The sequence below is a fragment of the Melopsittacus undulatus genome, chromosome 6 (genome assembly GCF_012275295.1).
Source record: "Melopsittacus undulatus isolate bMelUnd1 chromosome 6, bMelUnd1.mat.Z, whole genome shotgun sequence".
Classification (NCBI taxonomy): Eukaryota; Metazoa; Chordata; class Aves; order Psittaciformes; family Psittaculidae; genus Melopsittacus; species Melopsittacus undulatus.
Window position 1 is genome coordinate 67,047,707 of NC_047532.1, and position 27,355 is coordinate 67,075,061.

At 38.3% G+C, this 27,355-nt stretch overlaps 1 protein-coding gene across 3 annotated transcripts; it reads right to left on the reverse strand.

Annotated features, from left to right (window-relative positions):
* Positions 1–936: 936 nt before the first annotated feature.
* Positions 937–21,799, reverse strand: KYAT3 (kynurenine aminotransferase 3). Of its 3 annotated transcripts, none has more exons than XM_005146527.4 (14): positions 21,792–21,799; positions 17,373–17,489; positions 14,334–14,392; positions 12,874–13,018; positions 10,053–10,202; positions 9,197–9,283; positions 8,496–8,618; positions 8,285–8,405; positions 7,269–7,345; positions 6,301–6,390; positions 5,563–5,749; positions 4,683–4,756; positions 4,167–4,253; positions 937–2,687 (listed from the first exon to the last, which is right to left on the reverse strand). In XM_005146527.4, the coding sequence occupies exons 2-14, from the start codon at positions 17,469–17,471 to the stop codon at positions 2,625–2,627; spliced, it is 1,362 nt and encodes a 453-aa protein (XP_005146584.2). In that variant the 5' UTR covers positions 17,472–17,489; positions 21,792–21,799; the 3' UTR covers positions 937–2,624. The 3 variants fall into 3 exon arrangements, with proteins under 3 accessions (XP_005146584.2, XP_030902606.2, XP_030902605.2); XM_031046746.2 differs by lacking the exon at positions 21,792–21,799 and adding an exon at positions 21,658–21,676; XM_031046745.2 differs by lacking the exons at positions 17,373–17,489; positions 21,792–21,799 and adding an exon at positions 17,032–17,103.
* Positions 21,800–27,355: the final 5,556 nt, after the last annotated feature.

Sequence of the window (27,355 nt, forward strand, 5' to 3'; positions counted from 1 at the left end):
CCAATGAGAGTAATGTGTGTTACATCATCTTTTGGAAGCAGTGATGTGCATTTTCTTGCTCTCATGAGATCCCACTGGATTACTGTGTTCAGCTCTGGGGCTCCCAACTTAAGAAGGCCATGGACCTGCTCAAGTGAGTCCAGAGGAAGCCACAAAGATGCTACAAAGGCTGGAGCACCTCTCTTGTGAAGACAGGCTGACAGAACTGGGGTTGTTCGACCTGGAGAAGAGAAAGCTCCAGAGAGACCCTAGAGCAGCTCCCAGTGCCTAAAAGGGGATCTACAAAAAATGCGGAGAGGGACTTTTGACAAGGGCCTGGACAAGGGGAATGACTTTAACCTGGCAGAGGGGAGATTTATATTAGACATTAGGCAGAATTTCTTCCCTGTGAGGGTGCTGAGGCGCTGGCACAGGGTGCCCAGAGAAGCTGTGGCTGCCCCATCCCTGGCAGTTTTCAAGGCCAGGTTGGACAGAGGGGCTCGGAGCAACCTACTCTAGTGGAAGGTGTCCCTGCCCGTGGCAGGGGTTGGAACTGGATGGGCTTTAAGGCCCCTTCAACCCAAACCATTCTGTGATTCTATGATATATTTCTTTAACAGAGTATGGAAACATTGTAAATAGAGGTGAATGGAAGAACCCTTTATGCCCGACTTACTGTTCTGAGGCCAGAGTTATGTATGTGCACACATGCTGACAAGCCAGCTATCTCAGCGACATCTTAGACTGCAGGAATAGGGCTTTAAAAATACTTCGAAGATTTGTGCTACGTAGCTGTCATCTTCAAGTGAAGCATGATGCAATGATCTTTAAAACTTTCTGTATACAACGATGAAAATAGCATTACTTGTGTAAGCCTTAATGGCATTGTGAAGTACCCATTTCCAGGACAAGAAACCAAAATTAAAGTATTTTATTATTTTATGTCATTTCAGAGGCTTAAGAAATTAGAATTTTTTTATTTGCAGAATCATACAAACAGTTCATAGCAGCCTGTGGTCTTATGCTGGAAAAAATGGTTTACTTTCATAATTACTTCTCAACTAAAGCAGCATTTTCCTTTTCCATATTCTCCTGCAGCTCAATACTATTGCACTGTCCTCTTGGTTCCTGCAACAGGACAGCTCTTCAGTGCAACTAACAGAAATGGATTGTAAAATAGAGTTCAGATTTCACAGAAATTTATTATCTTAAAAAATAAATAGTTCCTCCAGGAATTTAATGTAAGAATTTCCACATGAAATTCATGCTGAAATCTCAGTTATTTTAATTACTAAATTGATGATTCTTTTACATAAAGAGTACACACAACCTTAACAATACCAGCCAATCATCCTCTGGTGACATTTGGGGAACGGCAGTGTAAGACAGCTACAAAACTACAGAATTCCAAGCTACTGGACTCACAAAAGCCCAAGAGCAAGAAGCACTATTGAAAAAGCCCGGCAGCTTTATTCACAATCCAGTTTCTATACTTTTTTTTAGGCCATGGTCACAGTCTGATGGAATTCAGTTAAGATTCCAGCTGTGCGATTACAGAATGAGTCAAATATTTGCAGAACTAGTTACTGAATTTGTTGAGGCTTTCCACAGTAGGGCCTGTGGGAAGAAAATAGAAATCACACAGAGAACAATGCAAGCAACCTTAAAAGGTTACCTCCCTGGATTGCTTCTGCTCCCACACATTAAAAGATCACAGAGAGAACTGGAAAAGGATGCAACTAGAAAGGAATTCTCCATATTGATCTCTCTTGAAACAGTTCTTTATCAACTGAGGGTGAAAAAAAAATAGCTGAGTTCCATACTACAGCCTATCTTCATGGTCCCCCTAGATCTATAGAGTTTTATATAAGTTTGGTGTGAAGTCACCAATGTTGTGAAAAAAAGGATGATGAAAATCTCCTATTATGCTTTGTAGATTTATCCATGTTATAATTAAACAAATAGGCAGACATCTGTGAATAGAATTCCTGTTCTGGATGCCACTTGTATAAATTCATTAAGGACTGATTACTTTCGGAACAGCACACACGATTCTGGGAAAATGAAATAGTAATTATGCAATTTAGCACTTTCCAATCTTGCTTATAGTGTAAACACTGAACTGACTTAAGCCACTTTATTTAAACTGAGGCAATTTGTGCATGGACAAGGTAGGTAGGTGAGTATGTAGAAACTCAGTGTAATTATCGAATATGAGGCATATCTTCATTTTTGTCCACTGCAAGCTATTGGGTTTCACTAACTACTATTTTTAAGTCTCAATCCTACTTCCTATACTATCTCACACGAAAAACACCTCCCACTTTTTTTCTCTTCAGTTTTAAAATACCTGTAGCATCTATTTATTTTACACCGAGTTTTATCAGAAGACAAGAATTTGTAGGAAAAGTTATTTGCATAGATTTTCTTTTCAGGAAAAAAAGGCAAATTCTTTTGAAAAGACTGAAAATAACGTCTGGCTGCATCACACATTTCAGTAAATCATTAACTCCTCAGCAGGTGGCAGCACAAAGTTATTTACAATGTCAATAATTCTGTGCTGTATTAAGTAATTTGTTCTCAAATTTGTAATAAAACCCCTACTATCAGACAATTACACCAGATGGAAGAGTTAGTGAGAAAAATCAGGCTGTCTGTTTATTCCAGTTCTTCAGTATCACTTCAGCTGCATCCAGTGTGCTGTCTTTCTGCAAAACAAGGAATATCACTATTACTGCAAGTATGGAGTTCTTGAAAAGAGAGTAACAGTTATGGTTACATCATCCCAAATCAATATTTGGCAGTTCCACTTGCATCCTGTAAATATCTGTCAGTCACTTTTTCATTAACAGTTATAACTACAAATTTTGACTACAAAAAGAATTCAATGCTGACTCCTTGCAAATATTTGTTAGGTTTATTTAAAAGATAACATTTTCTCAGCATTCATATTATCAAATGTAATGGACGCAATACTTCTTATATGCCTGGCATACATGCAGTGATGTACTTAGCAGCTCTATACTGGTGACACGCTAGCATAGTTTCCAAATCTTTATGTGAACAGTCAGGAGTTTTAAATCGCAATGCAACAAAGTTATGCTGTGAACTACTCAAACATAATGCCCCTAAATATGGGTATTCTATCCACTAGCCAGTTGTGTGGCTTGGCTACAACCTGGTGAGTCATACAGGTAGTCTTGTATGATTAGTGGTGTTCACATTCACAACCAGCAAGTTTCAGCCTGGTTGTTACTGGCTCAGTTTTCATCATGCAGTATAAACTGCATCAAAAGAGCTGGATAACACAAGCAGAAACTCCCCTTCATTACTGGATCAAGCTAACTCTAGTCTTTATACTAGAACAGTTGAAGACGTGCACATGTTCTATTTTGCTGACTCTGTCACAGAACCATCAGGAAACATCTTAAGGCTGCAGGCTTATCAAAGTTTATGTACTTGTCCCCATAGTCTTCCAGTCTTTTCAAGAACATATTCAACAGGAGGAAGACAGAGCCTTGGGCAACATGGTCTAATGTGAGGGGTCTCTATCCATGGCAGGGGGGTTGGAACGAGATAATCTTAAGGTCCTTTCCAACCCAAAGCATTCTATGATTCTATGGTTCAAAGAATACGTGAAAAGGAAGTGCTCACAAAGTGCTCACAAAAAGTCAGCCAATGCACAGAAAACACATAAAATAACTTCCTTAGTCTTTGTTTTCTTATGTAATTTGGACTTCATGTGAAACACTGTACTTTTTCAGTCAAGTAAGTTAAACTTGAAGGTGACCACTGTTTTTGTGCTTGGAAACTGAATGGGTGTCTGTTCTGGATTATAGAATTCACCTTAATTGACACTGTACCAGTGTAACTCATTTTCGCTGTCACCAATGGCCAAGAACATTATTAAAAATCAGAGGAAGCTAAAAAAAGCCTCCACACCAGCTGTTTTCTGTCAACTGCCCTTCTTAGCCTTGCCACCTGCAGTGATGATTTAAAGTCACTCAGCAAAAAGTTGAAAAACAGACAGTTGAAACCACTTTGTGCTGAATTTTACACCAAGCTAGCTTTCTGTTCCTAAAGCCATCCAACTCAGAAGATCCTATGCAAACTGTAATGTTCTGTTGCAGATTTCAGTACTGCACTGATTTTTAGGAGTCTTAAGTCTTCCCGGGACACATATTTACCTTAATGAAGCAAAACCGTATGTATTTTTCAAACTGCCTTTTTGTTTCAGGACCACAGAATGCTGAAAGAGGAATTGCTGAGAGCTTCTGAAACATAAACCAGAAATATTATTCGCTTACAGATGTGTATATAAATAAAAATATCTGGTTTGAGCATGATTTTACTATTCTATTTCTAGAACTCTCCCTCTAGACATGTGAGGGAAAGACAAGGTTTGGTTTTGCATGCACTAGCTAGGCTTAACTGAATTCAAATTACTTTTTCCAGGCAAAACATTTCAAAGGTACTGTACCACTAGCATTTAAGCATGCTGAAAGAAAAGTGCTGGGACATAATACAATCTACAGGGTACATTTTCAGCATATTTAGCAATATTTTAGCAATATCACGATCAGCAGTTACTATGAACACCAAATAAAATATCTCTACAATACTATTTAATAAGTAAAGTTGCACTGCTCTTACTTTCAACAGAAAAGCATTTCTAAAACTAGGGTACAACTAAGACACCTTACCTTAGATGCTATCATCCATTTGACAAATTTATAATCATAAGCTTGTTTCGCATCTACATCAGAGAGATCCACATCTAAAACAAAATTAAAACAAACATGTTGTAAGATTTCCTAGGCTCCACTGGGAAGGCATTCATTAACAACACTTTATTATAGTTAATACTTAAGAACAAAGATGTATGCTTTTATGTTAAATTAAAATAGGCCAACAGATTGAGCCTTTCCATTCTGCTCTCAGCACTTGCTTTCCATTCAAAGCAAACTCAGACATGTAGCCTGGATGAAAGCCATGCAGTACTCCAAGTCCTCTTGAAGTCTGGGTTATTGAGGGATCAGGACTGTGGAGAGTACTGAAGACTGTATTTATTGGATGGGGAGCAATAATCACTGCAACTGCTGTTTTCACATCTGTGAAAGTGGGGTATCTAAAACTTCCAGACATATGGCAGCACTTCAAGATCCAGTTGTGTTTAAACATTCCTGTGTGAATGACAAGTGCTGTTAGGACCAGTTAGTGAAAAATGTGGAAATAGAAAATGTTTCCCTGTGGGAATTCTTCCTCAAATTCCTTCAAATATTTTAATAATCATAGACCTTTTTAACACAAGTTTTTATACACCTCCTTTATCCTCCCTAAAACCTTGCCAAAGCTTTGCAAAACATGGACAGTAACTAGGATAACAAACAAAGGCTTTACTAAAGCTTTTAAAATCTGCCTCCCAGGTTAAGGTAAAACAGAAAAATTCAATCCCAGTTAACACTTCTGACAATGTTATGTAAACATGAAATGAGAATGAATACAGTTTAAAATGAAAGCTACACTGTCAGATTCACTAAAATATTCACTTTCCACATCCTTTTTAATAAACTTTATACTAACTTAATGTAGAAACATCAACAATCATAAAGTATCCTCCATCTGGAACAACAGGCTTTAGTCCAGCATCTTGAAGTAGCTGAGCCATCCTATCACGCTTGCTTTCCAGCTCTCGAGACAGTGAGTAAAAATAGCAGTCTGGGTCATCCATGCGTTTATAGTCAATCCAAAATGCTTGTGCCAAAGCCTCCTGGAAAGATAGTCAATGTTCAAAGTACTCATGGACATTCAGGAAATGCACAGACACATACCTTCTACTGAAATCACATGGATTTTTCTTAGATCCAGGTCCTTATTAAGCAAATTACCATATACAAATTACACAAGCTACATCCAAGCATGTAATTTGTTTGCTACTTTGTGCTGTGGCAACACCCAAAGCACCCAATCATTCTCTAGGTGCTAATCATAGACAGAATCACAGTCCTTGACACAAGGACTTATAATCTGAACTGAAGCAAAGTTTAAATTACTGATAAGAACATAAAATAGAATACTACAAACTAGTAGATAGACCTAATACTCAGTAAAACAAGCTCATATTGCAACAACTTTTATTTGTATTTGCTGATTTTTTGTGTTATTTGTGATGTTATTTTTTCAATCAAATGCCTGTTGGGCTGATAAATGTGTCTGCTCTTCTTGCACCTCAGGATATATGTTGTGATTATTGTTCTATTACAGTGAGACCTACAATTTGCTACACCAGAAAATCACCTCCTCTGCCCCTTATGTACCTACCTGTAACGGAGTTGGGCAAGTATACAGCGTATTTTGGTGAACAACCTGCAAATGCTTAATCAGGCTCTGAGGGCCAATGGACCAACCAAGCTAAGGGAAGAAAGCATGCATCTGTTATACTTACAGCAGTGGTACTACTAAAAATTAGCAAAGAATTCAAATCAGGCAGTGTCTCAAGTTTTCCTATTTCAGGAATTGATAGTGAATTGGTTTTGATAAAGAATTAAGAGCTGGTTTACATGTAGTTTGCTGAATGATGTCTTTAAAAAATTCCTTGATTTTGAGACAGAAGTATAATTTCACTAGTCCCCCTCTCTCACAGGGTACTGACCAAACTTTCCACTCTTCATATATAAAGTGTTAGAAATCAAACTGGGCATTTATTAGGGATCTTACTCCTAATTGGTTTTGAATCTTTACATCTCATAAGCTCTTGTGCCAAAGGAGCATAAACAAAAGCTCACTACTGGATTAGCTATGTCATGGTTCAATTTGAACACAGGTGATGAAGAAAAAAGAATTTAGTTGCCAAACAAATATTTTTATTTACTTTCTGATATGCATTTTAAAGTCAAGCAAAATATTATCATTAAATATTTTACAGAAATACAACCCATTCCAAAACATACCATTCCCATGATCTGGAAATGGTCACCACAAAACTGAAAAGTTACAATACAATAATATCCATGTTTTCCCCCTGAATCCTGGCTGGTTTTGAACAAATCATACGGTGTTCATTTTTTTGCTTAGTATTGCTTTCTCAGAAGACCTTATTAATTTAGAGACGAGAATTAAAACATGAGTGTTGAAGATAGGTAATTACTTCAACTGAATGATAACTTCATGTTTTGGAGACACAGAGATTTGCCAGAAGCTTTCAAAACACAGGTCATAAAAATGGAGGGTTTTTTAGTGTAATAAATGCATTGTTATTAATAGAACTGAACTCTTACATTGATTCTTACCTTCCAGCCAGTTACACTATATGTTTTTCCAGCACTTCCTATAGTTATTGTTCTTTCCCACATACCTGGCAAGGTAGCTGTACATAAAATAAAATTAATTGGGTACAGATGCACTCACATATTCCATGTAGTTATAAATCTGTACTGCCCTGACTCAGAGCTTTAAGTTGATATCACTCCATCATATTAAGCAAGCAATGTGCATATTCTAAAATTACAACAACTGCAGCAAATGAGAAAAAATATACGGGCCAGTGCTTTTGCCATGAAAAGAAGGTAAGGATTAATGACAGAAGAATGAAGAGGCAGAAAATGAGAGGCACAATTTGTGAAAACTATGTGTTAGTTATCCTCAGCCAAGATATGTAATTATTCATAAGACAATCTGAGAAGCGACTACCCATTCATCTGAAGACAGCATTATTTCTGATGCCTGAGAACAGCCCCAAATACAACATTACCTTAGGCATTGCAAGCCATTTTGACATAATTGTCCTGGTCAGTGTCACTGGCTGTCCCAGACATCAGAAAAACAAAAAGATTACTAAGACTTCTAACCCAGAAACAACTACAAGAATAGGACAAGTAGCAGAGTGAGCCAATAAATTATGGTTTATTATATAATTTGACAACAGCAGCTAGGTAAGGACGTCTGCATGGATTAAGGCATGCATGTAGGCCTATCTCTGTATCTAGTAGGAGACCAAAATCTCTTGTTTCCTTTCCAAGGAGACAACAGAGCAAAGGTTCCTTCCTGTACTTAGCAATTTTTTTCTGTACACTGCTTCAGGTGAGCTCCATTAGGAGTCTCTAAATAAATTAATTTTTAACAGAAACATATAAATCAAGACACATTTATAAGTCTGAGACATGAAGTTAGACAAGGTCATACCACAACTGCAGTGGTTAACAACATCCATGTTCACCTCATTTGCATGCTAGAACCACTACCAATCAATCTGTTGTTACAACATCATTCTACAACCATTTCTAAGACTCCACCAAAAAATCAGCACCTATTTTAATGTGTTGGTTTCCTTTATACACCAGCCATTCATACACTTCATCACTGATGCAGAGGGTATCATGTTTAATACAAAGATCAGCTATTACTTGGAGCTCTTCCCTGGTAAACACCTGGGATACAAGAAAGTAAAGGACAATGCATTAATCACAGTATATAAGGCATACACTGAAATTACAGTAGCATTAAAACAGGACTCTTACCTTGCCTATAGGGTTGTGTGGGGTATTCAGAATAATTGCTTTTGTTTTGGAATTAAATTTATTTGCAAGTTCAGCAGGTTCTAAGACCCAATCAGCACTAGATGCAGAGTTTCCATTCTTTTTCTAATTAGAAAAGAAATGTAATTATGCATTACATAAATACAACATATTACAGCCTAACAAAGATGCCCAAATTATCACCCTCAGACACCTTTATAACTATCGCTGACAACCTATGCAACCTATCCTGGGAGAAGGCACTTCCAGGAACAGGGAGGAAGGCTAAAAGTAAGGTAAATTATTCTGACAGTGGTTGTCCTCTCCTGGCTATTGTGTGTCTTAAAGCCTCTGCAGGAACTGGTTTCCAGGATCTGGTTACATACATGCTGATTATAATGGTGTGCAATGCAGGAACCCCAGTCACATGACAGGAGAGTTTATGGCCTTCCCTGACACTAGAAAAAGTGGCTTGGCTGGAAAGACTCATCACCACTGGAGAGATATTCAAGGGCTTTTCCTCCTCCTTATCCATATGAAAACAGCCAAACAGTTAGGAATCTGCTATAGCAATCTAGCTCATTTTACTGTAATTGGATGCTATGAAAAACTATACAGAAAAGCACCACCTAGGTTTTCATCAAACTGTATTGATTGTGGATGAGAAACTTTATATGATAAGTAATACTTAAAAAGCTACTCACATATCTCAGAGGGATAAAAACAGGCTTTGCACCTGCCATCTTTACCATTGGTTCGTAACAGTCATAAAATGGCTCTATTATTATTACCTGAAATGACAATCATCAGTATCAGAAACAGATAATTTACCATGCATGATACCATCATGTTTCCAGCTTTACTTTGGTGGTATAACTTGATAATGTTTCTGGCACTCCATCCTGATCTAACATTGCAAAATATTTTAGAGCAAGATTTCCAAGTGTCCAAAAATCTCAAAAGAGAATTTTCTGATAGAAAAAGAGGACCAATTCAAGGAAAATCACATTGAGGCTAGATAACAGGAAACCAACCAAACAAAAAAGAAAACAAATGCTAATGGCAGAGAACTTAGGGATGAATCATCCTAGCTAGTACAGTAAACAAACAAATTTTTGTTAATGGACATTCCTGCTTTTCTGCTACCTATGCTGCTATGCAGTGGTCCTGAATAGAATTTGAAACACATCAGTTACTCAAACACCAACAGTGCTTTGTGCCACCATTAGTCTGTTGTTTCAGATAACATCCCACAGGTTTTCTCACAGAAGAAATCAGCGTATGTTATGTTACGTAACAGTGAAAAAGAAACTGCTACAGGTACCCTAAGTATGAAAGAAAGGGATTTTTAAGTTGGTGAATGATAGGAAGGTATCCAAAGGATAGTCTCCTGATCACAACTTTCTGAAACTGTAAGTCAGAGGTACAACTGTAACAAACCACACTAACAGCGATCAGAAAGAAGCCCCAGCATTAACTTACATTTAAAAGCGAACAAATAAAAAGCAGGCAAACTCTCATTTCAGTCAGTATACTTGAATATTTCAAATAAAAACTTACTTCATCTCCCTCTTCAATTAATGCCTGTATTGCACTAAAGAGAGATCCATAAGCTCCCACGGTCACCAGGATATCTGTGAGAGGATCAATCTTTCTGCCACAAACTCTCTCATACACTTGAGACAAGGCTTTCACCAGTGATGGATGTCCCTGTTCAAAGCAAATAAATCTAACTGATGACTGTGTTTCTGACACTGTACACAGCCCATGTCTGGGTTTTTCTTTTTTCCACATGTATTGAAATAATATATTTTAAAATAGAAAAAATGAGATGAACCCTCAATGTTAATGGCTTTTAACAGGTAGAATGGTTTAAAGTTTTTGTGCATTAGGGAAGAAAAGTAGTTTCAATTTATTCGCTATCTACTAGGAAATTCTCTTTGTTTTGCTTTTAAATTTCTATCTTTTAATCACATCTCAGGATAGCTCCAGGGATCCTACAGGAGACAAAAGACAGGAGGAGAGAAGGGAATACTCTGACACCAATTTATCTTCAACTCCTTTAGAGTATCTTTCACACCTGCCCATATTTCTATCTGAAACTCCTTCTGCTTCCTTCTCCATCTTTCAACTAAAAAATATTTGGTGCAAGGGGAATCTTTTTTATCTGTTTATATATTGCCAATAAACAGCACTTGTGATCAGAATGATGATTCATATAGTCATATCCCAAATCTCAGAGCACCATTCACCATTTGTGTCCCCTACATTGCACTTAACATACTCTTCTCAAAATGTGGAAGGAACACAAACATGCAACAAAGATCATGTATAATATGACATAAGACGGCATAATTCTGTTTCCTCAGAAAAACTATAGGTTTTTCTACAGGAAAATTACAGGAAAATCTTTTTTCTTTTTAGATGCTTGGTAGAAAAAGAAAACAGCTCCTAGAGAAAATGCAACTATGCAAAGAAATCCTTCTCTAAAATATTGAGGGTTGTACCTCTACACACAAGACATACACCACAAACCCTTCTGTAAACAGAAACATGACTATAAATTGAGGCTTACAAGTCGTTGTTTACTCAAATGACAGCACTGCTTGCCATTTGTGTCAGCTACACAAGAATGCTGCACCACCCAAGTCACATTAGGCTGCTCTACAAGCCACAGCCCTACTGTCAATGAGAGGTCCAAGCCCTGCAGAGAGCTATGACAATGTCTCAATTATCAAATGGATGTGCATCATTCCTACTCATCCCTCCCATATTTACCACCACAAATACTTGTGCTCCAAAATCTTGTAAGTGCATAAGTTTGTAGAGGAAGTGCACAGACTGAAGATAGGAATATTGGTAAAAATTCCTCTTTAATTACTATCTACAGTATAATATATCTGCAAACATAATTCTCACAGAAACTATAAAACTATTTGGAAATGAAGAACAAAGTGATGGAAGTAAATACTGAATAATTGCTTGCACTAGGAAAATTAGATTTATGCTTGATTTGTAAATTGTTTTAGAGAATCACTCTGAATATTTGTCAGAAGGCAGACTGTAGCCCATTCTCTCTGTAACCTTTCCCCCTGTGCCAAGGCTGCTCCAAAACCTTTCCTGTCTGGTAAGCAAAGACTTTTCAGGTACCTTATTATGGGTGATGAACATACTAGTGCTTGGCCTGTAAAGTCACTAAATCCCAGCCATCCTTTGTGTGTCTGACACAAAAATAATTGCTTTGTACTTTTAAGTTTATACAGAGAGAGGTTTATATAGTTACATATATATATATTGTACATTCAGATACTCTTTACACATAGGTAAATGTGACTAAACAAAAATGATCCAAAGAGAGATGGAGGAATGAACCTACAATCACTGGAGATTTTTTGTTTTCTTTCTGTTCTTGCCAGGACCCTGACCAGCCTTACCTGGCTGTCTACCCAGAGCTGTGCCCCTGGTCCAGGGGCTCTATTTAAATGCTATGCAGTAGGATTGCCGATCTGCAATTCAGTTATAGCCATGCCTGTACCTGGCCATAGACCCTGGGGAACCTGTGGCTTGACCTTAGACCTGCTGTGTCACCCTGGACATGCCCAGTGATCACTGGGTTATGTCTAACTGTGGTTAGCATTACCAGGCCTGACCTGGCTTCACCTAAGGCCCACCTCACCACAACAGTCTTGGCTGGTGATCTGTGCTGACCTCAGCAACAATCTCTGGGCTTGCCCAGGAACTGTGAGTTTGGGCCCTGGCTGGTGAGGTCTTCACACTGCTCACTGTGGCAACTTATCCTTTAGGGAGCTCCTGGCTACTGCTGCTCCCTATATATATAAAATATATATAATGACATATAATAGCAGTTATAATGCATGCAGTTTCTCAGAGAATAGGCAAAAAAGTTATGGTGGAATATACATACAATGATGCCACAACTACCAAAACAACTGCTGGCCTACCAGTCTATATAATATTTCTCTATTACAATTGTATAACATGATCATCTAGATCAGAGAGGCACTGTCTTGAGTGGTATCAAGTATTTCTTTCTCATTCTATCATTATCCCATCTGATTCATGTTTACATTCACCAAAATCAGAGGTAAAGGTATAATATATACTTTCCAAACTGTAATCTGACTCTTCAAATACAATCTATCCTAGATGTGGTCTACCATTTTCCACCAGCTGAAGGAGTTTGCCTTGAAGAAGCCTACACAGAGAATGTTCTTTAGTAACATATAAGGCTACTAGATCAACTTAACTTGGAACGTAACAGTGTGACCTACAGATAAAACTAATTTAAAGCAAAGTCCATGTTTTCTTCCCTGTGACATGTTCTCCACTGAACTTGAGTCCTTAAGTTCTACATACTTACAAAGCCTCGTGTGTACTGGTTCAGTCTGTCAACTGCTGATGCTTTTGCCAGCTCTTCTTTAACATAGTTGGGAGGGGATATATCAGGAAGGCCTTGACCAAGATTAACAATTGAGGGATCTGCTGCCACCTTTGTAAATTCAACCCTAAGGAGAAAAAGCACTTTAAAGTTAAGATACAGATAATTTTTTTTCTCCTTCATTAGCATCAAAAGGCAAAAAAAAGTATTTCAGTTTGCTAAACTGAAAGCAGTGAAGGCAGGTTTAAGTAGAGTGCTCACGTGGAAAGGTGGGGGCTAGTGCAATGATAAGTAACCACAGGAGTCAGAAGGAACCCAAGAAAAGGCTGACTTTCTGCATCCACAGAACAACTTTTCTGCCAGCAGAACTATGCTCAGATGTACACATGCACAAACACACAAGAACTCTGGATATGGGCAGCAATGGAACACTACTGTCTCTGCAAAATGAAATAGACCTAGTCAGAACAGCACAATAAATGATTTAAAGACTAGATGCTGTCAAGTGAAGGTGTCATTAAACTTTCCTGTCGCCTCAGAGTGCTACATTTTATTTTTCTGTAATTTTAGGCATGGACTGTTTCATACTCTTCATCAACTGTTCCTAGCAGCCTGCCAGATACAAACATTAGGATTCCTGAACAACTTTTTTGTACCTCCCTTCACAGGTCAGCTTTGCATTTTGCCCTTTCCTCCCTATCCAAATGTTAACAAGATTTAAAAAACAAAAACAAAACCACAAAATGACAACAACAGAAAAAAATCTACAGAGCACCACAGTTCTGTCAAAAATGAATACAAGTTGCTAACAATGAGTTTGAGGCTGGATGACCAGAACACACTGTGTGTGTGTATATATGTATATATATATATATATATATATATATATATAAGTGTGTGTGTGTGTGTATGTATATACACACACATACAACTAATGTAAACCCAAAAGAGTATTTTTACCTACTAATAAAATCTCATTTTTACCAGTGATGGCAATATTGCTTTAAGACCAATTTAATACCTATGAAAAAAAATTTATTAAAAATTATAAAGCTAAATTATAAAGACAAGTATAATGGCTTCAAAAAGAAATCTGACTCATTTGGTAAATACAAACCAAGTGTAATTGAAATACATTACTCAACAAAATTAACATTTACATTTGGGAATCAGGTATACAACCACGCCCAAGGATTGTACTTGTCTTATATGGTTTATCAGATGAAGAGAAGTCAAAGCCTAATATTCACAGCTCAGGAGTAAGACTTAATTCACATCTTTAACAGAATTTGGTTCACTGCTTCCAAGCAGGTGCCCAATATACTCCAGCAGAGATAGCAAGTGCTATGTACTTTCTTATTGGCAATAATTGTCAATTTGGAAAGCAAAGATAGCAGCCAAAGATGTTTTCTGAAACTTGCAGATATTTTCCCTTTACTTACCACACATTGCTATCAAGGCCTTCAATTCGTCTTGTGTTTTTGTGTCTGAAGGCCATTGTCTGCAAGATCAAATATACAGACAGAAGGGTTTTGTTAAGAAAGACAAAGTTCTACATTGTTGGATTCTGCATGACAAACCTTCCTTCATGCTTTCTCTAATATACCATTGCCAGCTGAATTCAGTACTTACATGAAATTACAGAATGTTCTTTCATTAAAACTTCTATAATAACTTGAATTCAGACTAACAAGAAAATACACAAAAATATCCTAAATTCCCATTCATCATTATCTAAAGCCTATAAATTTTCAGCAACGATAGAGCAGGGGCATAATTTAGCTCAACAGCTTTAAAAGATGACCTGAAAAAAGGGACATACATTCTTTTTCTTGTCTATGGTATACTAACAACTTAAAGAGTGTGCTATTTCTATCCCAATTCCTGCTCAATCCAGTTTGGAAAGCTTGCATTTTTTTGATGTAATTTTATTTTTTAAATTGATAGGCAAAAAAAAACAGACTAGACATTTCCTATTTTATTCAGACTTTTAAAACTTTAAAGTATTTTATCTTTGTAAAACAGCTTGACACTGGAAAAAAATTACATAGGAATTACATAGTCCCTCAGTACTCCAGACACTTGTTTCTTTGAGTCAAACTACTGATTTTAGTGATTTACCACTGCCAGCTATTGTTATTTTGTGAAGGATTCAAAACCCATACTCTAGCTACCATCCTCTGAGAAAAAAAAAAATGTCTGTGTTACCATTACACTCCAAGTTTCAATTTTGAATCATGGAGAATGACTCATGGTAGAAATATAATGCTGGCACTCAGTTTACAGTAATGAAGCTACCATATGCATAATGATTTGAAGAATGGAAAGCTATAAAATTAAACATATATCTCTGCTTACAGATCTTCTCTACAGATCTGATTCTGACCTCATTTATGAGAAACAAATAGAAGAGGAATCAAGCACAAAACACCTTTTATTTGTTCTCAGTAAGAAACCATGAAGATAACTTGACAGCTTAAGTTCTACTTCTTGATACAAGACGAGGAAGCTAAGAGGAAGTTCTTACTAGGTAATCTGTACTATACCTATTTAAAAACACATACATGATCTAGAAGATGAATCGGATTTTACAGTGTATCTCTTGGTAACTAAGATGAATGTTTGGCTCTACTATATAAATACAAATAACACAAGTACTACTTAGACTGAGCACACACACATTGTTTGTTTGTTTGTTTTTACATGCTAGACAACTACTCATGCTGCAAGAAATAAGAAGTCTCACCTTAAATCCTTCCAGTTACTAATGAGACTTCTGTACACTGCTACGGGTAAATTTGTTCCATCAACCAGTTCTTCTTAAAATTGATTCAATTTGCTAAAAGCTGAAGGTTTATCAACTGCAGAACTTTTGTAATCAACTATAATGTAAAGCTTAACTGCATAAAAGTAACTTTCCCTAGCTAAAAAAAATTTGTTGACAAGTAAAATAAGCTTTCACCTTTACAGCTCTCATACTATCTTAAGTATTTAATGATCCAAGTCTTTCCATGTATTTTTTCTTGTGCCTTGAAACTAGTTTTAAAACAGAATAGTTAGTCCTGCATCAGTTTTCAGGTTTTCACAGATCCACCTTGCAGTGGCGTTCAGGTCCACTTTATTACTTGAAGAAAGCCAATCAATTAACTGACATTTAAAAATAATACTTCAAGTAGCATTCTTTCTGCTAGAAAGTCATGAGACTTCTTAAATACTCTGTTTTCTTTCAGCCAACTATGTCATCACTTGATAATAAACCATTTCAGGGCTAGGATTTCCATGAGTTTAAGACTGGTATTAAGCAGGAGAGGTATGTTCTCATCAAGCTCTCTCATCTGATATCCTGCTTTCCCAAACACTTTCTATCAGAGAAAGTGTTAGGGAAACACAGCCTTTCTATCAAAGAAAGTGTTAGAGAAAAACAGCACAGTCAGGTGTTGCTTGTATTTATCTTTCTTCTTAACACAAAGAAACTCGTGATTAAATTGAATGTCAATATCTTTAATAACAATAGAAGCAAATACTTTTGCATGGCGCACAACTGAATTGTGGAACTCAAAGTCAAAAGCTACAACTGAAGCCAAGATGTAAAGAAAAAAAAGAACAACACAAAACCAACCAGGTTTAGACTTCACTTTTACTGAGAATATCTAACTCCATTACATAGAATAAAAATACTTACAGCATGTGAAAACCTGACTCAAGCAAAAGGTGACCTCCTTTTGCACACAAAAAGAAACTTCTCATATGGGCAAAATATGCTACAACCATCCATTATAATGGTTGAACATCTGTTTTGAAGGCTCTAACACGTGTCTTGGTTGACCCAGTTTGCTGACTAGGTGAACTCCTGTTCTGAGCCAGAATACAACTTACATTCCAGTGTTCTATATGCAGTGCAGAGTGTTACCTCCAACCACCCACCATGTTCCAAAGCTCTGTTTTCCCTCAAACAAAACCAGAGGACTTAAAATGAAATTACACAATCTTACAAGCAGTTAGGATGGGAAATTGAGAAGATTCTGTATAAAATTAAGTTTAAGGTACTTATATACCCCTTGTCCTTGCACCATCAAGAAGCACCACTATTCTCATTTCATTAAAGGAAAAAATGAGATACAAAGAAATTAACTGTCTTACCAAAAGCCTCTGATAAACCTGGGATTTAACCTGTCTCTTGTACTGTGAGCTCTAGTGCCCTAACAAGGCAACCTTTCTGGCCAGATAGATGCCAGGTGTGTCTTCAAAGACTGAAAAAGGCACATAAAGCAATAATCACCAAATTCTGTTATACTAGTGGGGTTAAATATTTGACAGATAAAAATATCTTATTTTCTTCTTGATATTAAATGTTTGGATCAGTGTAACAAGAGATAAAGAAAAGACAGCTAATGCATCTATGTTGGCAATATTGCAAAATTACTGCATCTCTAAAATATAGTGCAGAATATTTTCTTCTATAAAGCTGAAGGAATACTTACTGCAGAGGCTGAAAGTTTGATGGATCTGGAAAACAAATCTGTTTGGAGTTGATATGTTCTAATGCCAAGGCAACAGAAGCTTCGTGAAGCAAGAAGCATGCCTGCATAATAAATGACCTGAAAAAAATTTACAGATTCCAGGAATGAGTTTCTACACCTCACTAAGCAGTTTCAAAAGCTATGATTCCCTTCTCTTCCCTTCAGTGATTTTGTTTCACTGAAATAAGTTCTAGTAAATTATTACCTAATCACATTTGTAAGTCTACAGGATCAGACTTTTTAACTGACAGGAATGCAAAACATTCCTAATGCCATCCAGAGGGAAGGTTTTCTCTGTTTGACAGCACTGATCTTCTTTTCCTTGAATGACTATAAAGATTAAATGCAGTTCAAGGTTTAAAGTCTCTGTTAGAATTGTTGTTAAAATGTTTGTGTAGTAAAAATTGCTATTACAATTGCCAATTCAAACAGAATAGAAAAGGAGCACAACTTTTAAAAAGCCACACAGCTTTAAAACTGGTGTCAAATGTTTCAAATCAAGTATTCTGAAACAGAGATAATTAAGATCACCAGTCACACTGGTGAGAGAGGCCTACGCACTTTACATAACTATACTAAGTTTTGCCACAGTGATTTGGCAAACATCAAATCTCCTCCTCGGCAGAAAACAGCTAGCTAGAAAGGACATTCTCTGTGCTGTAACAGATCATTCGCTGACGACAGAAAATGTGCCCTGTTAATCAGTAACTATAAAAAGAATTAAGACCTGGCACTTCAAGCAACCACTTCCAGAAAGTATATCTACACATAAATACTGATGACATTTACACATTTCAGTCATTTTGATGCAGAAAAACATGTAACCACAGATCTATGTCAGAAGTACAGTAGCCACAGCAGTAAAATTAACTTTGTTTTCTATAGTCCATTCATTAAAGAGTAGACAACCTCTGCTTCCCCCTAGAGTTTGCTACTTGGAAGGGGGATGACAACAAAAAAAGAAAAAACCATACTACTTGTATTAGAAACAAAGGAATGCAATTCCTTGTTAAAACAATACCATGCAAGCCTTGCAGATAAAAGTAGAGAAAGTAATCAAATATCAAAGTAAAATATCATTTTTTTCATGAAGAACAGATTTAGTCCAATGAGAAACTGTTCTTTATGCTTTTAATGTAAGCTAATAGAAAAGGTCGACCCAAAACTCTCTTTTAAGGATACCTCATTGAATGAGTGAAGTTTTAAAAGTATGTTGATTTTGCCTTTCGCTTATTCCAGTGTGAGAAACTCAGTCTCAATTCTGAAATTAAGGTCCTCCTCACACAGTATTGAGTTGTAGCTGACTCAGTTAGACCCTCAATAGTAGCAGTGTAATCCCACTGCACTGAGCCATCTGCAAGTATATAATTCATTGACACTTTTGCAAGAGAACGCTGGTAATTCCCCCAACTCTGCTGGCCTGAGGAGTAACAAAAGGCAATTAAATCATTGGCACTAGTCAGCAGATAATCTGAACGACACAAAAGGAATGTATATTTTTAAAACTACCTATACATGCATTTTAAGTTACTTTTAATAACAGAACTTAGCACACTGGACATAATCTTTGATAACAACTGCACAAAATTGGACAGATTGTGAAGGCCTTTACTTCTCTCTCAATGCATGCTTACAAAAACAACTTACGCAACATACTATCTTAAAATGTGACTGTAACAACAGTGCTATTCTGCCAGGGTCAGGCCAGAGACAGGACTGCTCTTGCACAGCCAATGCCTGCAGTAGTTAGCACAGAGGGACAAACATGCCTATCTTTGCCAGTTTGTATCAAGAAGCGGCAAAATTAAAGACCTTGTAAACCTTAAATGCAAAACTAACTTGCAACTTTTGTGGGAAAAAAATTATTAACAGTTGTAAATACTTCTAGCCATGTTGCACGGAAAGACAAAGTGTAGTATTTGAAAGGCCACCATTTGCCACAAGGCAATCATACAAAACCACAAGACAGCACAGTGACATATAGCCTGTATGACTGTGGTGTGGTCAATCTCTGCAAGTGCTTGAAACACCTCAAGTAAAAAATTATGTCCTACACTGACACCCCAGAAACACAGAAATAGTGAAAACTTTATGAGGGACATTATGGAAACAGCACTTTGCTGAACAGCCTCAGTAAGGGAAGTTGAGGCACCTGCATGTAACCCTTGTCCCACTAAATTTCAATCTTTGTGACACTTTGCCAGCAGATGCTGAAAAACACAAGAGGACTCAGAAACTAAGACTACTGGCCATTAAATTGGAAAGCCTCCTGCAAAATACTTTAATGACTTTTTCTTTCTAAAAGTAGATCTTCTATCTTCTGCAACATTGAAGACTTCCATTTAAGGTACTCTAGGAAGGAAAGGGAAAGGCCTCCTCAATATAACCCAATACTCTCCCACACTGATCTCAAAAAAAAGAGACAAGACCTACTCTTTTTTTCTTTCCCCAAACATACACATTCCCACTATAATTATATATGACATGTTATTACATATCACAAGCTCAAGAGAATTATTTACTGTCACCTTTAGGATGAAAGCACACTTATTTGTTACCTCTGTATGTGTTTCAGCAATCATCAAGTAGGTATAAGACATCAATGAGACGTTTTATAATGTCCTAAGGTAAGTTTTTCTCATCAAGATAGAAAGTTTCTTCCAGCTCAGGAAAATTACACAGTGCTAAACAGCAACAGAGGTACTGCAAACCCTGTTTAAATTCCTAAATAAGGTTATTCAAACACAGAAAACGCATTGGTGCTTGGGGGAAATGAAAAGGTGGTTGGTTTTTTTCCTTTTTTTTTTTTTGTCTTATTTATGTCTGTTCTTCAGTCTTGGAGCCAGGCACCTTTTTTTTGGCCAAGTCGTGTCTGTTAAACTCAGAAATTAACAGCTAGAAATACTTTTCATCCCATCCTAATTTTCAGTGCTCTGAAGCATTCATGCTTTAACCAGGAGTCAGTCATAAAGAAAATTGGAAAATGAACCTGTTGCGGGGGGGGGGGGGGGGGGGGGGGGAGGGGGGGGGGAAGAATAACACAAGGAAAAATTGGGAAGCTACTCCTGCAGTTCCCTATTTTTTTAGGAAGCAAGGCAAGCTACCAGAAAGATCAACACAGTAAATGCTTTTCAGTGGGTCTAGAAGACACATTCTGACTGCTAATCCGGTTTAAACTCAGATTTGGTGACTTAAACTTGACTGGAAGATACATTTGGGCTTTGTCATGGGAACACTATGAATACACCTATGTACTAACAATCACTTGGCTTGTGCAGTGCTTTACAACCAGTCCAGCACACACACAACCTCTGCATTGCAGGCTGTTCTGCTCCTTTCACACTGCCAAGCCTCCTGGTCGCACACACCCTGACCTCAGATGCTGCTGTACCACTGGGGCATGTTATGGAACAATACATGCTTGTAATGAATTCTTTCCCCTTTGAAACACAAAGCAAAACACTGCTGCCCCTTCTTTTCTGAGCTTTAGTTATAGAACCTCTATAAAAACACCCTTAAACCTGACATATGATCAGACCCCTTGAACTGATGCTTTTTTCCATGTAACAAGCATTTTTCTGCTCAGACTCAGTGACAAACATCACTAGAAATACCACAACCCCACCACCCATCACAATATGATCCCTACTATATCTGCATTGAGTTTAATAACGGTTGGACATGCAAACCTGGAGAATGTTGTATTTTGCCTTGTGAAGCCTTTGAAAGAATTTGTACCTGTCCAGAGGATGAAACCTTTAGAGAAATAAAGGGTGCCACCTCACTGAGGCCTCTCCAAAGCTTACTTTTCTACCATCTAAAGGTAACAAATGGCATTTCAAGCTAAGAGAACTGTTGGGAAGCTGGGCTATCATATTAAAATCTGCTCTATATGAAGGCTTTGTTGTAGTAAATATTTTGTCATTTCTTCCTCCACACTTTAAATGGCAGACACAACCGAGCATGGAGAAATAAACTTTATGACATGGAATAAGGACAGGGACGAGGTTGTGGGATTTTTTCCTTGCTTTTGCACCTCATACAGCAGCTTTACGGTTTAACCACTTTACACTGTGCTTATGCTTTCACCGACACCCTCTGCCCACCCTTATTTCCACCTGGAGCACCCCGTTTCCAGCACAAACCCCGGAAAACCATGAACTGCCGAGCACCAGCAAACGCCCCCCCTCCCCGTCCCACAGGCCCTCCCCGTTAGCCCTCCACGTTCACGGGGTTCACTAGCTACCGGCCGCCCTGAGGGCCAACAAACGCGGCTACGCCTCTCCGCTGCGGGACGGACAGACCCGGACCGACCCGCAGCCGCTGCGCTGCCCCCGTGGGCCTGGGCCGGAGCGCAGCACCCACGCCGCCACAACTCACCGCCCGGCGCCGCCTCCCCCGACCGGCGGCGCCGGGGCGGAGCCTGGTGCTGCCGCTGCCGTCCTGAGGTGGATGGGGCGCCCTTCTCCCTGCCGCCGCCCTGAGGGAAATGGCGGTGCCGGGGGAGAAGGGAAGGCATTTCCCCATAGTCCTCCCTGCCATGAGAGGCCGAAGGAAGAGTAAAGCCGCATGGCGCTTCTGGTGGGGGACGCGATCCGTCAAAGCGCGATGCTTGTCTTTGTGCCGAGGTGGGCACTGAGGTGGCAGTGAGTGAAGGTGTCGCAGCTATGCGGTGCGGGTGGAAATGTGCTGCTCAAAGTAAGGCACAGCAGTTGGCTGGACGTCTTAAACCCCCGCTGCTAAGTTCTGGGGGGGGTTCTTTCTGTCAGAACTTGATTTAATGATTTTTCTGATCTCTTCATGCTGAAATGCATCTTGAAATGTAACTACAAACACACGTATACATAGCATCTTACAAATTTGAAGTAAACTGGGTTAGCTAGTTACCTTCTTTAGGTTGTGTTTCTGGACGGAATGAAGTGTCCAAATCATCTACAATACTCTTGTACATAAGTTAACCACTTATCGGGATAAGAATGGGTTTTTCGAGGTTTCTTAAGATATTCCTCGTCACAGAAGTTGCATTTCTAAGGATCCCCTCCACAACCAGGACAAACAGAGACTTACGGCATTTACCAGTGAAAAAGTTCTCTTTAATCAGCCCCTCATCATCACTAAAGTTGATTATTCAGTTAGAAATATACATGTATTTGCAATGCCTTTGCAATCTATTTTTGCTGGGTTTATAAATCTGCAAAACCAGTTTGCCTTGATATGCACAGAGCTTTAAGACAGGTTTCATGACTCCGATTGATTTTGTGTGCTAAGGAACACTGTGATCTTAACAGGCAGAGCTTAAACAACCTCATAAATCAGGTTTTCCCAGAGGGCTGGCATGGCATTGCATGTCAAATGCATTTCTTGGTCTAAAATGTCCAGTAGCACAGATAAATACATTGACAAGAGCTACACAAGCCAATAGAAAAAAAAAATCATTGTTTTTTTTAGATGTTGATGCTAGAAAGAGGTCTAAAGTGTCAGTAATCACAAAGAGATGGATTTGGATATTACCAAAAGCAACAGATACATACTTGTGTATCATTACCGTATGTATTGTGTTTATTTATACGAATGTAAAATGACAGAGTGCTGGTTGAAGAGAACCAGCCCTATAAACTAGAGCACCTCAGCTTGGATGTAGAAATACTCTGACAAAGCCAGAACAAAGTATCGAAATTAAGAAATTAGTCCCAGATGTTATGTTTGATCCTAAATAAGAACTTAACACTATTTCTTTTATCTGTCATGCTTTTTGAGAACGCTCGAGCCTCAAGCGCAGTGCTTTTGCGGGCAGAGAATACCTCTCCAAGCATCCACCGGAGGGCAGCAGATCCCAAACCTTGCTATGGCATAAGGTTGCTCAAAAGGAGGGAAAAAAAAAGAGAAAGAAAGAAACCTTAGCCTTCCGTTCGTCGCGTTGATGTCCTCTTTTTTCATAGAATATCGTGTACAAAGCAGACATCATGGGGAAATCCATGCAGCATATTTTTCCTTTCCTTTCCATCCTTTCCATGATGGCTTCTGCACATCACTGCTTCAGGTCTGGGATACAGATAGCTGAAGAGATGCTGTTAAGATACTGCTGAGTCATCTTCAGCTGATGGAACAAGCACTGTTTGAGCTCTTACCTATTAAGTGATGCTCACTGTTTACCAGATCAGCTGAGACAGTCAAGAACAAAGGAGGTTTGAAAGCCTTGTCTGCCCCAACGGGCTCTGATATTTAATCTTTTGCAGGACACCTGTATGCAATTCCTGTTGGTAAAACAGAATGTTATGAGCAGATGAGTTAATAGGATCCACTGCAGTTTAATTAGCATGGCAAATGCAGTGTTGTCTGCTCTTTCAGTTCTATGGCACCTGTTGCAACAGTTTTGGTCTAAATTTCAACTGAAATAATATAAAAAACATACACAGGCCCAAGTGAGACAACAATTGATGTCCACTGTAGTGATGGACCACTGTGAAAATTTTAGTGAACTTTCTACCAGTAATGCTCAGTATCCTTGTATTCAAGTTCTTCCCCAAAATTGACAATTTCTTTAACTTTCATGAAATTTTGTGTTTTAAGGGCTCACTTTGATTATCAATCAGTCAGAAGGTCTTGAAGGAGGCCTGTCTCAATAGTGTTAGAGAAACTGACTGAGCAGTTCTACCCTGCTGCAACATGAAGGGCCAAAAGTTGTGTTTCAAGATTGCCAACTTAAAAAGATTTTCCAGATTCTGGCATAGCAGGGAAAACAGGAACACTGGCATCTGAGCCTAATGATTAAAAACATTAACTCAAGTCTTTTGAATTCAGCATTCAACAGTTCTCATAAAATTAAATCAGTCCTGAATCCCAGGACTCAGCTAAAGTAATAAATTCAGGCATTTACCTGTTGTGCTTAAAAGTAATATTTATTTCTGTATTTAAACTAAGTAATTTTACCAGAACCTGCATTAAATTTTTCTGTTTTTTTTTTCTAAGCACCCCAAGTATCTCATACTGACTTTCAGTTCAGAAGCATCTCACCCATTTTGTAAGTGCACAGTAATGTGTCCTGAATTTTTGTGGAAGGTCTTCCATGCCAGGTCTAACTTCTTAACACATTCTCATTCATTAGAAGTAAGAATTAGTGCATTTTTAGGCTAATTTCTTTTTATATAACCCAGCTCCATCTTATTTGTGAAGTAGGAATGGTAGTCAGGAATTTATACACTTCAGATAAGTGAGAGACAATTCAGTTGAAGAGGAGAAAATTATTTGGCAGAACTTGAGTGCACAAATCACACTATTAAAAACCCATAGAAAATCAGCCTGGCTTCAACTCTTGTGCGTTGGAGTTTTCTACCCTAGCCGCAGTGAAGACCCTAATGAACCTGTATAATGACCTATATTGATCAAATCAAAGTAGAGATGAAAACCATTGAATTTAGATCAGCTTTCACTTAGAATACAGCCAGTGCTTTCCAAAGTGGTATTATGCAAGCCATAAAAAAGAAAACCTTACATGTGTCAGTTCTAATGGCACATATGCATTTTGATTCCCTTTTTAAATTAATTTAGAACCCCAAAAATTTTTTTGGCAAGATGAAAAACAATTACTGATGGGGCATATGAGTCTTTGAGTCTTGTTTACTAACAAGAAATGGATGAAAGCCTATTTGTCTGATCACAAAAGCAACTGGACAGCAGATGAGAGAATCCCTTTGCTCACAATTCCTCTGGTTAGTATCTTCTGTTCCTTTTCTTGCTCAAAAGCTATGCTGTGCTAACAGTTTTCAAGCAGAAGCACAGAAATATGTGCTGATGTCTGCAGCAGTTCTGTGTCCTGTTAGGCAGCACCCTCACACACATAGCTGTGAGTAATTCAGTCTCTCAGGAGGGAGATTCCATCCTTATCTATTGCCATGCTGCTGCTTCATGGTGTGCGCTGTTGTGCCTGTGTTCAAGAAAAATAGTATGAAGCTTGTCTTTTACAAATTGTCCTGGTTTGAGCAGTAGCAGTCATTTTTCTCCTTCTTGGTAGCTGGTGCAGTGCTGTGTTTTGACTTTCGGGCTGAGAACAGTTGCTGATAGCAAGTATGTTTTGAGTTACTGCTCAGATGTTTGGTTTGTCCAAGGACTTTTGGAGCCTCATGCTCTGCCAGGGAGGAGGGGAGGCCAGGAGGGAGTGGAGACAGGACACCTGACCCAGGCTAGCCAAAGAGGTATTCCATACCATAGCATGCCCAGGATGTAACGGAGGGTTGATCCGGAAGGGCTAGTGTTCTGGGAGTAGGAGGAGGGGATCGGTCGGTGCTCGGTCGGGCAGGGTAGGGTGAGTTATGGGTCAGCGGTTGGTGATGTGTTGTATTCTCTTCACTTGTTATTTCCTTTCTCATTATTATTATTATTGGTAGTAGCAGTAGTGATTTGTGTTATACCTTAGTTATTAAACTGTTCTTATCTCAACCCGTGGGAGCTACATTCTTTGGATTCTCCTCCCCAGCTCTCCGGGAGTTGGGGGAGCAAGATGGGGAGTGAGTGAACGAGCTGTGCGGCTTAAACCACGACACAAATATTTATTAAAGGGGTTTTCTGAGAAATTAATGTGCCATCTGAAATATAATGTGTGCTAATAGAGATGAAAAAGTACAGCCCAACTATCTTGCAGGCCTAACTTTATTCCTAAGGCTGAGTCCAGCCAGTATCTAGACTGGGGAGGAAGATGTGGTTATCTGACTGCTCTCACACTGTGTGACTAACACTGAATTGCATCAGGGGAGTCCAGGAAGCTGGAAATGCTTCAGTGAGAATTTCCGATATTAGACACAGTATTAAACAAATGCATTCCCAGTCATTTGGGGTGAGCTGTATGATTTGTACATACAGCTTTTTTTTATGATTAAACATCCCAAATATGTGCCAAGGAACTCCTCATATCAGGCTGTGCTGTAGACATTTATTATTTACTTTGATTGTCATTGAAAAATGATGACTTTTCTCTGCCTGGTAGGCTGCACTGTGACAATTTGCTTATCAGATATTGGCTTCTTTGTATGCTTGGCAGCATTATTAAAAAGGCATCATAGCGAATTATTTTGATCCTGGAGTTGAGATTATCCTGGCTTTATTGCCTCTGAAGATGGAATCTTAGCAGGTGCTGAGAGCACTCCAATTTTAAATGACCTCATACATTTTGTATATCTCAAAGAAAATTGAATGCAGCTGCAAAGTGAAGCAGGTGGTGGATAACTCCAGCATTTCTTAGCAGTATCCATAAACAAGTTAATATCCATTTATATGGATATTGCTCTTACTGACAAGGCTGATTTTAAATGGTGTCTCTCTATCTTTGACTTCTTTATAAAATTAGGTATTTTTACACTGTGAAGTTTTGTGGACAAAATTGGCTTTCTTTTTCCCTGTGCTATCAAGCCATTAATAATGGAGATAGGTACGACAATGGAAGTATTTTCTGACAGATTCCAGAGATGCATTCTTAGTATTTAAATCTGGGTAGAGATACTTTGGTATAACAGGCTGTTTTGTCTTATTTTTCACATGCTCTCTAGAAAACAGAAGGCAAATTTCTGTTTGAGATATAGCAGTAGGATGACTTATAACAGGTTCTTTAAGCTACCAGAAGGTGATTCTGTAACATTTTTACTTGCAGGGGCTACCCATAGTACGAAACTGATGTTTGCACTTTCTGGAGGGATACTGGGAATAAATATTTCAGATAAATCACCGATCCACCTCAAACTACACATTAGTAAAGAAGACTGAAGGGAATGAATAAAAAAGGTCCAGAATGAAAGTGAACTGAAAGAAAAATAAATTGCCTTTGATCTTCTGCTCTAACAACTTCCCTGAGGATCTGTCTGCAAGGTGCAGAGCAGACCCTGCAGTGTTGTAAGGGCAGGTTATATTGTTATATGGGAAAGAGCTTATACTGGTTGAATCCAAACTGGGCCTTT

Bases quoted from the DNA above. Each gene is read 5' to 3' on its own strand.
- KYAT3 (XM_005146527.4), bottom strand. From the start codon at position 17,471: ATGCTTCTTGCTTCACGAAGCTTCTGTTGCCTTGGCATTAGAACATAT. The intron at 9,284-10,052 runs GTAAGTTTTTAT...TTGTCATTTCAG, and splicing joins TAATTGAAGAGGGAGATGAA to GTAATAATAATAGAGCCATT. The intron at 4,254-4,682 runs GTAAGGTGTCTT...TTTATGTTTCAG, and splicing joins AATGGATGATAGCATCTAAG to AAGCTCTCAGCAATTCCTCT.